The sequence below is a fragment of the Ahaetulla prasina genome, chromosome 6, assembly GCF_028640845.1.
Source record: "Ahaetulla prasina isolate Xishuangbanna chromosome 6, ASM2864084v1, whole genome shotgun sequence".
Classification (NCBI taxonomy): Eukaryota; Metazoa; Chordata; class Lepidosauria; order Squamata; family Colubridae; genus Ahaetulla; species Ahaetulla prasina.
Genome location: NC_080544.1, coordinates 54,175,446 through 54,191,506, shown reverse-complemented (window position 1 = coordinate 54,191,506; position 16,061 = coordinate 54,175,446). Strand labels below are relative to the sequence as shown.

General features: G+C 39.6%; 1 protein-coding gene and 1 long non-coding RNA gene across 3 annotated transcripts in view; one reads left to right on the top strand and one right to left on the bottom strand.

Annotated features, from left to right (window-relative positions):
* Positions 1 to 432: 432 nt before the first annotated feature.
* Positions 433 to 2,274, bottom strand: LOC131201469 (uncharacterized). Its single transcript, XR_009155862.1, has 3 exons — positions 2,159 to 2,274; positions 1,366 to 1,519; positions 433 to 541 (listed from the first exon to the last, which is right to left on the bottom strand). It is a non-coding gene; the product is annotated as an uncharacterized LOC131201469 (long non-coding RNA).
* Positions 2,242 to 16,061, top strand: part of ADRA2A (adrenoceptor alpha 2A) — a 119,999-nt gene continuing 106,179 nt past the window's right edge. The window contains exons 1-2 of one of the 2 annotated variants that reach the window (XM_058189418.1): positions 2,242 to 4,668; positions 4,777 to 4,809. In XM_058189418.1, coding sequence (XP_058045401.1) covers positions 3,205 to 4,569 — 1,365 coding nt within the window. In that variant the 5' untranslated portion in view covers positions 2,242 to 3,204 and the 3' untranslated portion in view covers positions 4,570 to 4,668; positions 4,777 to 4,809. Of the gene's footprint in view, positions 4,810 to 16,061 lie in introns of both variants that reach the window. The other variant, XM_058189416.1, reaches the window with a different exon arrangement.

The following is a 16,061-nucleotide window of genomic DNA, read 5'->3' as shown; positions in this document are numbered from 1 at the left end:
GTTAAGTGAATCTGGATTTCTTGTTGACTTTGTTTATCAGAAGGTTGCAAAAAGTGTCTGAATTTTGATCCCATGATGATGAAGATGCTGCAATGGTTGTGAGTGTGAAAAATGATCATAAGTCACTTTTTCTCAGTGCTGTTGTAACTTCAGTCACTAAATGAACTGTTGTAAGTCAAAGATTACCTGTATAATATATTACACTGATGTAAAAAAATATTTAAATATCTTTTTCTCTTAAATATGGTCTTAAAATATTTTTTGCTCATTATTACTTATTGTGTTTTATATAAAGATTCTTACTCTCAAAGAGAACTGAATGATGGATACGTATGTATGCTTGAGAATTATGGCATGACAAGTAGTTCTGATAGGTATTGAATCCCTTGATTTCACAAAGACTATAATCCAAAGAAAGATAAGCAGGCTCACATTTTATAAAATTCAGCATCATCAAATAAATTATTTTAGTTTCTCCAAGGTAGCTGCATAACTGGAAAAGTTTTCTGAAGTTGGTACTTTACAGCTCAACGGTGATAATCTGTATCAAAACAAAACTCTATATACTAGTAAAATTTTCAATCAACTGCACAGTGCTCATACGTGCATAAAAATGTTATGATCTTATTATTGAAGTATGATATGCTATAAATTCAGAGATCTTGTTAATGTAAATATATATATATATATATCTCAGAATTGAACTGTGGAATCATTGATTCCCTCCGAGCTTGATTGTTTGCTAGCAAATGTTTCATTAGTTGCTAGGGTTAGAGTTAGGGTTAAGGTTATTGAGTGTGAGATTTGCTCCTTGTTTACATAGAATAGCTTGCCCTGCCAGTGTTGATGGGAATGTAGTTTTCTCCTTGGTAGTTACTTGATTAGGAACTACTTAATATTGTCTTCTGCTTGGTTGTCTGGTATTAATCCCTGTTTATCTGGGTGTTGGTTTCTGGAGAAGATGTTCTGGTTTTTTCTTCTTAACTGTTTTATTATCTCTTTTGAATGGTGTGTAAATATGGTTTATTTCTATATGCCTATTGATGATTGATTTGTCTGAATGCCAAGCATTCGTGAGAGTTAAATATATATATTCTGGGAATCAGGGGTGGGTTCTATTTACTGTTACTACCGGTTCACAACGGGAGCACGCGCACATGTGCAGATTGTACCTTATGACATCCGGGCAGGTAGACAAAGCCTCCTGCCATTTTTACTACTGGTTCTCAAGAACAGGACAGAACCGGGAGCAACTGTTAAATTATGGTCCATCTCCTTGGTACTGGCTGCAAGGAATCTGAACATTTCGTCGACGGAAATACTGAGTCGTATACTGCAAGCAGCCTTTTAAGGGTGTATACTTACTGTGCATTATCCAAGTGAGGTACAATCCACAGCTGATGATGGAATTACTGGCAAGATGCTTCATAGCACAACCTTGCACATCTTCTCAGGCCAGTCCCAATAAATACTGTACAGTGATGTATTGGGAAACATATGTGTTAGTAGAGAGATCAGCCTGTTCAACGATTGAAGAAAAACATGCAAGTACTGAAATTAATAGCGTCCAAGGCACGCATGAAGGAAATCAGTGCAATTACAACCTGAATTCATGTTATTAATCTGAAGTGCTTAGAACCTCTTTCTTCGACCTAAAAGTTTTCCAGGGTGATTTGCCAAGAAAGGAAACAACTCCTTATCCTTAAAATATTATGTTAAAATATATGAAAATAACTAAAATGAAATTGGAGAGGGGGGGGAGGGGAAAGAACGAGAGGATGGCGATAGATGCGATGCACCGTATGCCCGATTAGTGGGCGACGCGTGTGCAATGCTCAAACACGACTAACAAATTATGGTCCGGGGGTGGGGTATTCAACAGCAGCGGAGGCGCGGCGCCCATTCAACTGCTTGCTCGGGCGCCTCGCCGCCCTTCCGCTTCGGTAATAACTGGGCTTTGACTTCCACGTCTGGAAGCGGGTCGAATGGAGCAGGGGTCTCCAACCTTGGCAACTTTAAGCCTGGCGGACTTCAACTCCCAGAAACCCCCAGCCAGCTTTGCTGGCTGGGGATTCTGGGAGTTGAAGTCCGCCAGGCTTAAAGTTGCCAAGGTTGGAGACCCCTGGAATAGATAAAGGAAAAGGCTTGGTGTAAATACCGGGAGGGAGGTTCAGAGAAGTTGCGTGTCTGCAGCTCGATCCCTTCCAGCGAGGGCGGAGGAACGGAGGGAGGCGTGCCGCCTTAGGTGGAGGTGCGAGCGAACCGTTTGAGAAGTTGGCGGGTGGGCGTGTCCACCACGCAGGACTTCTCCCCGAGGGAGGCCGAGCGAGGAGACGGCTGCTTTCGGGGAAAAAACAAAAACCCCAAACCGGAGCCTCAGCCGCCCGGCTGAAAAGCTCCTCTCTGCCGGAGGAGCGACTGCGAGACAGAGGCGGGGAAGAGCACCGTGGGGGGGGGGGCTGTTCCCCACGTGGCGCTGACGCTGAGCCACTGAACCGCCGAGCCGATCGGGGGCTATAAAGTGAACTGGGAGCCCAGAAGGGCTGAGCTTCAGTCAGAGAGCGAGGGCTGCCTTCCTGGAGGAGGAGGAGGAGGAGACGACGACGACTTTGCACCCCGTTTCCAACCCTGAGCCCTTAAAACCTTCTCCGTTTGCGGTCGTTGGTATCCGTAGAGGAGCGGCGCCCTTTTGAGAGTGTGAGGCGGGGACCCTCCGCTGCCTCCTGGCGTTTCTTCGCGCGGTTTATTGGCGAGAACGGCGCCCTTCGTCGCCTCCATGCGGGGGCAGCTCCGCCAGGAGAAGCCAGGCTCCCTCTCCGCCGCCTGCCTCCGGCGGAGGTCCCGTCCTCGCCTTTTCTCTCGCGGGGTGAAGGTAAGAAGCAACTTTTGACTCCCGCTCCGCCTGCCTCGAATGGACTCTTGAGGAGCCCCCCCCCCGCACCCTCCCGTCTCGGCTGGACTTTGTAGGGAAAATCAGGGACAGTGGGGGAAGGTAGGAAGGAGAGACCCGGTCGCCGATGACTGAAACGGAGGCGGAGGGCAGTTATGGAAGCTGAGCCAAGCCGCTTCTCTTGCTCCTGATTGGAATCGGTGGCTTTTCGGTGCCTGCAGAAAGGACCAACCCCCTTGGAGACAGGTGCGGGATCCTCCTCCTCCTCCTCGCAGGGTGTGCCTGTCTTAAGTGACGTCCATGAAGCTGGGTTAATGTTGAAGCTGAAGAGCCCGTACCCAGAGCAAGGGGGATTCGCTTCCCTGGCCCACCTACCCTCTTTCCAGCTGGAGCACAGCTACCCACAGCACATGGATGGCAATGGGAGCTTGAATGGAAGTGAGGGCGGGCAGAAAGAGGGCCTTCCTTACCCCTTGCCCACTACCTTAGCCCTCATCTTCCTGGCCACGCTGCTCATGATCGTCACCATCTTTGGCAACGTATTAGTCATCATTGCTGTCTTCACCAGCCGGATGCTGAAGGCCCCTCAGAACCTCTTTTTGGTTTCCTTGGCCTCAGCAGACATCCTGGTGGCCACCTTGGTCATTCCCTTTTCTCTTGCCAATGAGGTGATGGCCCAGTGGTATTTTGGCAAGGTGTGGTGCGAGATCTACCTGGCTTTGGATGTACTCTTCTGCACCTCTTCCATTGTGCATCTCTGTGCCATCAGCTTGGATCGCTACTGGTCCATTACACAGGCCATTGAGTACAACCTCAAGCGCACACCACGCCGTATCAAAAGTATCATCTTCCTGGTTTGGGTCATCTCCGCGGTCATCTCTTTCCCACCACTTATCTCCATTATGAAACAGGGTGAGCCTGAGAGTCAGCTCCACGAACAAACAGAATTGAAACCTGAGAACAAATTGCTCAGCTGCAGTATCAACAAGGAGACCTGGTACATCATCTGTTCCAGCATAGGCTCCTTCTTTGCTCCTTGCCTTATCATGATCCTGGTCTATATCCGTATCTACCAGATTGCAAAAAGGAGGTCTCGAGTTCCTCTCAACAAGCAAGGGGAGACTGTAGAGAGCAGACAGAATGGGTTAGATAACAAAGACGATACGCCTGCGATAACCAAGCTCAATGGAGGGAAGACAGCATTGGCAGGAGGAAACCAGGAATCAGAAGCCAATGGTATAGACCTGGAGGACACATCATCTTCAGAGCACAATGGCACTCCTCAGCCTAGGAAAGCAGAAAGGCTTCCCAGAAGTAAGGGCAAAACCAAACTCTGCCAGATTAAGCCTGGGGACCATTTGCCTAATCAAGTAGAAGAGGATAGGAATGCCAAAGCTTCACGATGGAGGGGGAGACAGAACCGAGAAAAGCGCTTCACCTTCGTACTTGCAGTAGTGATTGGAGTTTTCGTTGTCTGCTGGTTTCCTTTCTTCTTCACTTACACATTGACTGCTGTTTGTAGGAGATGCAATGTTCCCGATACCCTCTTCAAATTCTTCTTCTGGTTTGGTTATTGCAATAGTTCCCTGAATCCTGTCATCTATACTATCTTCAACCATGACTTTAGGAGGTCCTTTAAAAAAATTCTCTGCAGAATAAACCGGAAAAGAATTGGGTGAAGCGGGGATCTGCAAGGCAAGTCTTAGGTTCAGCTCTGGTGGGATATTGGAAGTGGGTGGCACCTTGTCTAATTACTGAACATTGACTGAAGGCTTCAGGTGAGATAAAACAATTAAAATATTAGTGTGCAACCAGAACCCAAGAAGATATGTGCCCAGGGATGGATCAAAATTCTTATTTTAGTGTGTTCTTTCTATGTATTTCAGCACATTGAACAAATGAGGCTGGGAAAGGAAAATGTAAGTCATATCTTTCAGAAGCACTTTCTTTCTATTTTCCATCTAAGGTCCCTGATGTTGTTATGATATTGCATCTTTGAGATCTGTGCATCTTTAACTTTTGTAGGAAAATTAGCTTTAAACTGTTTTAAATATTTCTTGACACACATTCTATATGAAAAGCAAAAGAAAGATACACATTTGAGTGGACCCCTGCTGCCATCTCATCGATTTCAAATATTATAGTATTAAATGCCAAAATTTCCAATATGGTTCTGGATGTTGGGATTTAACAACTGGTAATATAAGCTTTGACACAATGGCCAGTGTTTGATTGTATTCACTATCTGTATTTGTTTTTTCAAAAAATCATGTTTGTCTTGTCTTTTTAAAATGCAGTATTGTTAAAAGGCTGTATCTCTTATTCTGTACCAATTGAGAGAATCAAATATGAAGGATTTCACACTTGGAAAAGGAACTGTCAAAAAAGCTGAGCTTTCTAAGACCTCAGAGGTTTAAGAGGAAGTATTCTTTCTTTGTGATCCTTTCATTGAGATATGTTCAATGCAACTTACTTCCTTCTGTAGTTGTAAATAGATACCATAGATGAAATTCTCTGTTTACTTTACAATGCTATTTGATTCACACTGATTTTTTTTTACATTTTCATTTGTGCTAGCTCTCCTGTACAAAAACATATTTTCATGTACAAATTCATTTCCCGCTTTTTACCTAATATGGAACCATACAAATCTTTTCTTCCCACTGCAAAATTGGATTATAGAACTCATTTGATTAGTCACATAGTGAATGGTATTCATGAGTATAAAGGAGAAAGAAAATGAACAGAATAATTGTAACATGTAAAAAATCATGTTGGCATAGGATAAAATATCTTTGTTAACTATCTTCCTTGCTTGTTTCCCCATAAATACCTATTGCAAGTTAACTTTCTCAGCTCATCAAATAAATATACTGAATATTATTAAAAGGGAAGCGGAAAACATCAGAATTGTATTTTCAATATTATGACAACATATTCAGTTAAATTTACAATCTGATTAAGTACTTTTTATCTGTTGATGCTGGAAAAACTCTTCCTTTTAAAGCTGTAAAATCGATACATTCTTGCTTTATGTGCAAATTTTTATATGGATGACAGGGCCTTGTTTTAAAAATGCCACCCTACTCTATGGAACACTATGGATATCCAGTCTTCAGACTTGTATGCCTTCATTTTGTAAGGATACATATCCAATATCTTAAATAAAAAAAATGAATCGGATACTCCTAGTCAGTCTAAAACTAGGATGCTAATAGAGAAGGGAAAAGAAAATAAGTTATTGGCAACAAATATATTACTTGTCTAAAAGCTCATTTTTTAAAAAAGGTTAAAGAATTAACTACAAATGTTTGCATAAAGTGTTTTTAACCCAGACTTTAAAATTTCTTTTTGTAAAGACTCATTTTCCAGTGCAAGGAAATTCATACTATTTATATGGAGCTATTTCTAAAATATGTATTAGTATCCAAGGGCTGAAACAATGGGGGTGTGATGGGGACATGGGAATGAATACACCAGCATACACAGTCAAAAATAATGCTGCCATTGTAAGTCTATTGCAAAGGTATTGCAATTTAGCAGGATTGAGGCCAGGCCTTATATATGAATTAGGCTGCTGGGTCAATATACAGTTTTTCCTTGTATTCAGTTTAAAATGAGAGAGTCACTTTCTCCCTGTTGCAGTAAAACAAGATAATAAAAGTGCAAAGCCTGTGTGACTTCTTCTATTTGTTGTAATTGACATTGGAAATGCTGGAATTTTAATACTTCTTACCAGAAAGATCAAGACACATAGATAAGGACAATTTTTTCTTTTTGATGGAGGCAATCTGTCTGCATTGTGTTGTATCTTGTATGTCCCCAATTTCATGTTTTCCTGCTATATTTGGGCTGAAATTTGCAGAGTTGTTGATGAAGGCTGGGAATTCCAGAGATAAGCCAACACATTTGGAGACTCCAATTTGGGGAAGGTTGATGTATTTCTAATGTTTTGAAGAGCTGAATAAGAGATTTCAGTTAGAGACATCGCAAACTGTTTAGCTGGCTTTTCCAGCCTTACAGATTGGTCCTATGGTTTGTTAACATCCGCTTATGGTTTGTAACAACTGGTTTGTATTCAACTGCTAAATTATTTTACACAGTAATCAGGTAGCAGAGATACAAATTTAGATAGGATATTGAGAACCATGTTTTCAATATGTTTCCAAATAGTACCTTTGCAATGGTCTATCCATAATAGGAAGGGAAATATTTTGAAATGGCTTCCTTATGATATAAAAAGAATAACTTAAAACTCAAGCCAGAGGGAAAGGCCAGAATCAATGGCTTAAAACTACAAGGAACTAGGTTCAGATTAGATGTCAGGTGAACATCTTCACTATATGAACTTTAGGTGACTGGAGTAAAATCAGTGGTGGGATTCAGCCAGTTCGCACCACTTCGTGAGAACCGGTTTCTAACTTTCTGAGCAGTTCGATAAACTGGTTGTTGGAAGAAATCATTAGGGCAGAGAACCGGTTGTTAAATTATTTGAATCCCACCACTGAGTAAGATGCACGGAAAGTGATAGAATGTGCTAGATAAACAGGATGGCCTTGAAGGACAAAAGGAAGATCTTCAGATAAATGAAACCTGAGCCCAGGCCAAGAAAGTACTTTGAGAAAGTGTCTCAGACAGTGCTCCCCTCTTGTTAATTTTCAATAAGATGAAAAAGGAAGGTAGCACATTCAGACTTACAAGATAAGCTACTTTATTGGAACAAGATCTGGTGTCTGTTTCTTAGTCTAGTCTATCTGATAGGGTTGCCATAATTTCTTCTTTGCCAAAAGTCTTCAAACAGAAACTAGATAGTGTTCTCTCAGAGATGTTCTAGAGTAGGGCTATCAAACTCGGGGCCCATGAGCCAGATGAGTCAGTCGTTGGCCATGCCCACACCCAGTTTAGCGAAGGGGGAAAAGTCTTGATATGTCATGTGATGCCATCATGACAACATGAGTTTGATACCCCTGTTCTAGAGGATCATATATGCAGCAGAGTGTTGAATTAGATGTGATGCTTTGATGACTCTTTGAACTGTTACAATTTTGTGATAATAAGTAAATACAGAGGAAATGAAATATACTCTAGCTGGCTGTGTTAATGAAATTCCTTGATCACACACTGAGCTCTTAGGTAGAAAAATGGCTTCTGTACTGCCAGCACTGGGGTGACCCTTTCACTCAATTAGATGAATGGGATTGGCTATCTCCAGAAACTCATCAGAAAGAAAACCAGAGAGCCTTCTTATCATCTGAAAAATGACTTAAGGTGGAATAAACTGTAAATTTTAGCCATTTGGTCTGAAATAGCACAAGGGAAAAGTTAATTGGCCTTGTAAAAGATCTTGGCTTGAGAATGTGGGTTGCATATTTTTAGGGTTCTGGTATTAAATGTACTGTATGAAACAAGTAAACAAATGCCTTACACTGGAAAAATAAAGTGGTTTCTGGAATATCTTTCTAAATCAAAGTTGTAACTGCTACAACAATCCCTGAATACCATGCCATTTGACCTTTTTAAGAAAATGTAACATGTAAACAGGAATAGCCATAATGGATTTATAAATAAATGAATAAAATTGACACCTCTAAAGCATGGTAGATCTTTGTCATCTCTGTGTTTGGTTTCAAGACTTAATCAGCAAATGGGAACTGACCTTTTCAAGCATATATTGCCATGGTCCCTTGTATTTAATCATTGTTACACCACATGTTAAACAGAACAATAGCCTGCTTTATTATGCTCTGAGAAGCTTTTGCAAATCCATTCATGTACCTCTTTTAAGGCCAAGAATTAGGTCAAAATCATGTTTAAGGTTTTTGATATTTTTCCCTTTCCAGTTCCCTCCCTCTTTATCATCTCATGAAATACTGTTCTAATCGGGAGGGTACAAACTGCTGAAGGACTGCTGACTAATTAGGTCAAGTGCAAACAGAAATTATTGGAGTAAAGCAATGCTTGTGTCCAGCTAAATGCCTGATAGTGTTTAGAAAAGGTAGAACTGCAGAACAGATTGGTTATTTCAGTTAGACACCCCCAACTCCATTTGGATCATAAGATTTAGCCCAGAAACATTTTATTTGCATGAAAAATGGATAACAAAACTATGGGCAGTAATTTTTACAATCTGTACTATGTGCTTTTTGTTCCTTGTAGTCCCTAGATGCCACTGTGTTACTGGTACTAAACTAATACTTGATTTCTTAATAAGACTTTAGATTTAATTAACTGCAAGGAAATGATAGTTCTGTGAAGGGAGCTAGGGAACATATATCCTTAAATCATAATTCCCAATTTACTAATTTATTTAAAACATTTTTACTCTGCTATTCAGCTGAGAAAGATTTCCAGAACAGCTTATAAAGGTCATTAAGAGAAAAAAAAACCCCTGGTTTCAGGCTTGCAGTCTAAAAGTCATCATGCAAAAATAAAATACCTTGAGTAAAAAAAGAAGGAAAAACTATCTACTTATAAAGCAGTTTTATAATTTACAAAAGACATAAAATGATCAACTGGAATAAAAAGTGTTCAGTGAAAAGAGGAACAAAAATTTGTAAAAGGAACTTCTGAATTTATTTCTCTTCTGTTTACAATTTTTTCTCTGTTCTCAAGTATCTGACCTGAGGTTTGTTGTCTACTCAAGCAAGACACCAGAGTCCTTTAATCTGCAAATATTTATTACAGGTTTGCAAAGCCAGATCAAGCTCACATGGGCATGTTGAGTATCATGCCATGGGCAAGGTCGAAACAAAGAAAACAGGATATTGTTATAATCAAGGGACAAGGAACTACAGGATTATAAAAAAGGATTGCCTAGAAATTAATTATCAAATTTATTAAAATACTACCATGGACTCATTATGCTGCCCCTATTAAATATCACATTCCAACTTCCCTAACTCTGAAGTCTAACTAATGTCCTCTTGAACCCTAACTTCAAGGCTCACCTACTCTATTATACAGCAGAAGCCATTCTTAAAAGCTAAGTTAATGGTGGCTGTGCTTAATACTCTGTCTATACTCAGGAGCCTTGTGCTAAAGCATCTATAATGCTCAAATTGCTTAAACGGCTTTTTCAGTTGAGCTGATGGAGTCTCTTCTCTCACTGAGCGTTCTCCAAAGAGTTGGGTCTGGTAAATCAGTGTAAAACCACATACACAGTTGTGGTATAATTATCGTAAAACTCTGCCAGTGAATCTAGCAAGGGGATTCAGAAGATATTTCTGCCATTCAGAAAATAAAACCTACTTGCCAAATTACTGTACCCAGGAAGAAAGTCAGCAGCTGCAATATACATGTTCTCCAATCCTTATAAAGTCATCAAAGATTTATGTACTGAGCACCATGCTCTAGATTCAGCAGACTCCATCCAGCCAAAATCCACTTAAATCATTGGAATGATTTTGTAACCAAAGCTGGAAGCAGAGGTGGGTTTCAGCAGGTTCTAATTAGTTCTGGAGAACCAATAGAAATTTTGAGTAGTTTGGAGAACCAGTAAATACCAGCTCTGACTGGTCCTGCTCCCATCTATTCTCTGTTTCCCGAGTCCCGGCTGATCGGGAGGAAATGGAGATTTTACAGTATCCTTCCCCTGGAGTATGCTGGGAATGGAGATTTTACAGTATCCTTCCCCTGACACACCCACCAAGCCACACCCACAGAACCGGTAGTAATTTTTTAAAAAACCCACCACTGGCTGGAGAGTAGCCTTTGGATTCTAAGCAGGTATAGCCATTGGGGCAGGAACATAGACTGAGATTTGCACTGCTACCATAAACGCTAGATTTGCAGAATTATAGAAGTCCACTGGAAGCAACAAGACCCATTTTGAAGAAGGCAGGCCCATCTCACCTCCATGTTTCTTTATCTCTTTAGTAAAGGTCAGGGAGAGTTATGGGTACAATTTGGCATTTCAGTTTTCTGGAGGCCATCTGGTGAGGTAATTGCATTACCATATTGGATGTGCAGTTAAACATTTTTTGGGGGGTCTTTATTTTGGAATCTTTTTCAAAGTTTTTTATATGGCAATCCCGGTACTATTCCTTCCCACTGATAAAAGCCTCCCCCCCAAACTTCAAAAAATTAATGAAATTAGCTTGAGTAACTGATTTTTGGCTATCTGAGAGATAAAGGCCTTCTAAAAGCCTGTCCCTTATTTCCACTTACACTGTTGAAATCTGACTGCCAAAATTTGTCAGTGCAATGTCAGAGCACTGCTAAATGAATTAAAATGTGGGGATACTGTATGATTAAATCAGGTTCAAAGTAGCTTTGAAGCTAAAGATTGCTACAAGGAAATAAAACAATTATGTTAATAAGTCACTCCAAACAGCTGTTGTCAGAAAATTGTTTCAGCAATCATCAGATTAAAAAAAAAACTGCTTGGGAAAGGGGGAAATGTAACCAGTTTAAACATGTAAGGTGCCATATGCTAAATAAAATAAAATAAACATATAAGGAAAGGATAAATAGGAAAATGAACAAATCCTTTATTCCAATCCTACTTGAATCTGTAAGTTTCATAATTCAAAAGATCCTCTCTCTTTCTCTCTCTTTTTGAGATAGGATGAAACAGAGAGCAAAAAATCCCAACAACATATTTTACTATAACTGAGATCCAATGTGTTTTCAAGGGACATCTCTTTGTCAGGGAAATAAGTACAGGCAGATTGCAAAGGATGGAAATGCTGAAATTAGATTTCAGGCTCAGTAAGAATAAAGTTTCTCTCCCACCGTTTTATTTCTGGTGTAACTTTGTCTTGCCTCTCTCTACTTTGTTTCACCAACTTTACCTCTGCCGGCAAAGACTTCAAGTAGGAACATCCCATGTTTATGTAGTTGTAGGCCATTTAGAAATAAAAGGGATGAAGCCAGCATGCTATACTAATATCTGAAACTATCAGAAGTCAGTATATTTGGAGCAATTTTGTCCTAAATTGCCACACATTACAGCACTTTAGTGATTTTGGACAATCACCTTATGTGCTGACTTATGTTATAATGAGAGCCAACCTCATGCTTTAGGAGCTGGTATGTCTGCTATGATGCGTACATTTTCACTTACCAACATAAAACACAGTGAATAATCTGGCAGTAGCTTTGTTCATGGCAAACTGGATAAATTTAGCTGGCACTTGAGAGAATGAGTTGAGTTCTAAGAATAATCCATTGTTTTTCTTGTTTATTCATCTTTTGGAAAGTTCAAAGTCCCTACAGATAATTTCTTTATTACAGTCAGCAACATGGCAGGATTCTCCGTTATTGTTTTGTTTAGTTTTCCACTGAACATCTTATACATACACTTAATACTTTCCTGGATTAAAGTAGAAATTTTCCTCCCTCCCTCCCTCCCTAAGACAAACATCAGACTGTAGGCAAAGATAGGGGAAAATTTTGCTTCCTCGTTAACTGCATTTCAGTGGTGGGTTTCAAATTTTTTTACTACTGGTTCTGTGGGTGTAGCTTGGTAGGCGTGGTGTGGCATGGTAGGTGTGGCTTGATGGGCGTGGCAGGGGAAGGCTACTGTAAAATCCCCATTTTATCCCGATCAGCTGGGATTTGGGAGGCAAAGAACAGATGGGGGCAGGGCCAGTCAGAATTTTTACTACCAGTGTTCCGAACAACTCAAAATTTCCGCTACCGGTTCTCCAGAACTGGTAAGAACCTGCTGAAACCCACCTCTGCTGCATTTGTTCTTAACATGAAATGGAATATCAGCGGTATATAGGCTAACCAAACACATCATTGAAACTTCATGGGTTTGCTTACTTAGAATGTTCCCTCTAGGTAGCTTTGAGCTACCATTTGTACAAACACAACAGTTGCATGTGAGTTTAAGGATTTTGGGATTTTATCTGATTCTCCTTGGTACGGTTTGTTTATTCTTAATATGCTACTTGGATCCAGGAATGTGAAAAGCTACCAAGAATTGAAAGTATTTTTTTTATCATTCCACAGAGCAAAAAAGATTTTTAGCAACAGATACTCATTTGAAGAGCCAGCTTCCTGTAATGGTTAAGGCATTGGGCTAGAAACCGGGAGATCCTGAGTTCTAATCCTGCCTTAGGCACAAAGCAAATTGGGTGATTTTGGGCCAGTCACTTTCAGCCCTAAGAAGATGAAAAGAGCAAATCACTTCTAAAAAAAAACTTGGTATGAAGCTTTTATTGGTGGAATTCAGATTGGTGTTAAAAGGGACAAGTATAATGTGTAAACTATAATCCATTAGCTTGAATTAGAATTTGCCTCTATATCATAAGCCACCAGATTTTATTTGATTCTAACTGATCTTGGTTAGGGTTCTAGAAATGAACAAGCAAACTGTAATATTTTCTGCAAATTTTTGCATCCACCTCAGAACGTTGTACCCATCACAGAAGAGAGGAAAAGGAACTTCTCCTTGTTAAAAGGATGTGAACAATTTCTACATGTTGAAATATTTATACGTTTTTCCTAAAACTTCTGGCAGATTGGTCCCTGCTGGGAAGCTGATCAGAGTTCACCTTTTCTTTTTTAATATATATTCCATACCATCCAGTATCTGTCAGCCTTTTATCAGTTAAATGGGATTTGGTGACTAGATTTCTAATGTCCTGGTGTATACAACAAAATTAACACTATTGCTTATTTATATAATTTTTATGGTGGTTCTTTTCATTTCCACAATTCTATGTGGTGAACAATAAATAAAAGACATAACAATAACACTTCCAAATTTAGAAAAATAGTGTAGGAGAAGGGTAGGCAGAGCTGGGAGGTGGAGCTAAACAAGTCATCAGCCTAGAGTCGTTATATTCCCTCAAAATGTCCAACTCTTGAATTCCATTGACCCCTTATCTAGGGCACTTAATATAGAAGTTTAGTTGACTACTTCCCCAATACCCCATCAACATGCTGGAATGTAAACAACATCAGGGAACATACTACCACATGTGGTGGACGTGCCCCAAAGCAAAACAGTATTGGAGAAAAATTAAAATACAATTAGAAGAGATAACCAGACAGCATATAGAGATGAAGCCAGAAATAATTTTATTAAGAATACATCCAGGGATCTATGATAAAAAATACAATATTTAATTATACATATGCAATGGGAGCAAGAATAATATACACATAAAATTTGAAAAATAATATACTAACAGAAGAAAATTTGATTAGAAAAGTTTTGGAGTGTGCAGAGATGGACAAACTTACAAAAGAAATAAAAGGAAAAAACAGAATATTATATAGTGTGGGAGAAATGGTATGAATGGTTAGAGGAGAGGGCTAAAAAGCAAGGAAAGAGTAAATGAGGAAAGTATAGGAGTTGAAATGCAGTAACATACGAGTAAAAATGGAACAGATACAGAATGTATGATCATTATTGAGTACACTGTTATCTTTATGTATATAAATCAATATATGAACTATATGTATAAATGGCAAATTGAAGTAAGGGAGAAAAATGGATATGTAAGAAATGTTTACTGATGTGAAATTTTTGAAAATAAGAAAATTGTAAAAAATTGTTTTTTTTAAAAAACTGTTGAATAAAAATTATTTTTTTAAAAAAAATTAGTTGACTAGATTAGTGTCAAAGGATCATGATCATATGCTAAGTTTCACCACAGAAGATATATTCAAGCCTAAACTCAAGAATCTAGTCAATTAAGGTTCAATACTAAATTGGCCAGATAATGTTAAATGGAATTCAATAGGAATTGGGCTTAGAATGTTTATGAGGACAGAATGACTTTAGGCTGATTACTCATTTAACTCCACCCCCAGCTTTACCTGCTCTTCTCCTACAAATAGTCACCAGAATAAATGTAGCCAAGATCCTTAAAAAATGTATTTATTCATCAAATATAGAAACCGCCCATCTCCCACACAGAGGGACTCTGGGAGGCGTACAAGTAAAATAAAGCCAATTGTCATATAGCCAAACTCATCTAACATCCTAGCCCTATTCTTGAAGGAATAGCTTAATTTTAAAGCTTTTCAGATTTCTAACAGGACGGGACCTTCCAAATACTCTAGAAAGAGTGCAGAGAAGAGCAACAAAGATGATTAGGGGACTGGAGGATAAAACATATGAAGAACGGTTGCAGGAACTGGGTATGTCTAGTTTAACAAAAAGAAGGACTAGGGGAGACATGATAGCAGTGTTCCAATATCTCAGGGGCTGCCACAGAGAAGTGGGAGTTGGGCTGTTCTTCAGAGCACCTGAGGGTAGAACAAGAAGCAATGGGTGGAAACTGATCAAGGAAAGAAGCAACTTAGAACTAAGGAGAAATTTCCTGACCGTTAGAACAATTAATAAGTGGAACGACTTGCCTTCAGAAGTTGTGAATGCTCCAACACTGGAAATTTTTAAGAAAATGTTGGATAACCATCTGACTGAGATGGTGTAGGGTTTCCTGCCTGGGCAGGGGGTTGGACTAGAAGGCCTCCAAGGTCCCTTCCAACTCTGATGTTATGTTATGTTATGTTAAATCTCAGGAGAATGATGTTCCGCAGAACAGGTGCTATGAAAAATAACAGGTATTCTCTCTTCAGGTATTTTCCTGAAGAGGGAAAATTTTAGCAATTCTCCCCTTGGCTTTAGCCCCATAAGGTAGATCAGATTTCAATGTTATGTAGGTCAGTATGTCTTTTATCATAAACTATAGTTACAGAATCTTGCAAATCTGAATGCACTTTCCTTCTCCCTCCATTTTTTGTTTGGGATGAGAGCTAGGGTGAAGCTTGTTGAGATGTTTACTCAGGTTACATCCTGCCTTGGATTCTACTCTTTTATCTGATCATTGTCTTGGTAGCAGCCCTTCCCTGAAGGCTATTCTCTCTCCTTCTATCCTGGACAGTCAGCCTGATAACAGCAATTGCTCTTGCCTTCCCCATTTTTGCCAAATAACCTTTGGGAAAACATCTTCTTCCTGCAGTGGTGACAGAGAGACATACGGTACTGATTCTTGCCAACATTCTGCAAATCAGTTTTAACAGAAGTTAGTCTCAATGGCAACATTCACTACTTTCTCAAGAAAATAAAATAAATGGCCTGTTCATCATTTTGGTTGTAGGAGAAAGGTAGATATTTTTGGAATCCTGAATTTCTACTTGGAATTAGAATAATGGCCAAAGATGTTAATGAGAGATTTTGAACCAGCTGGCAGTGTACATCTAGGTTGGA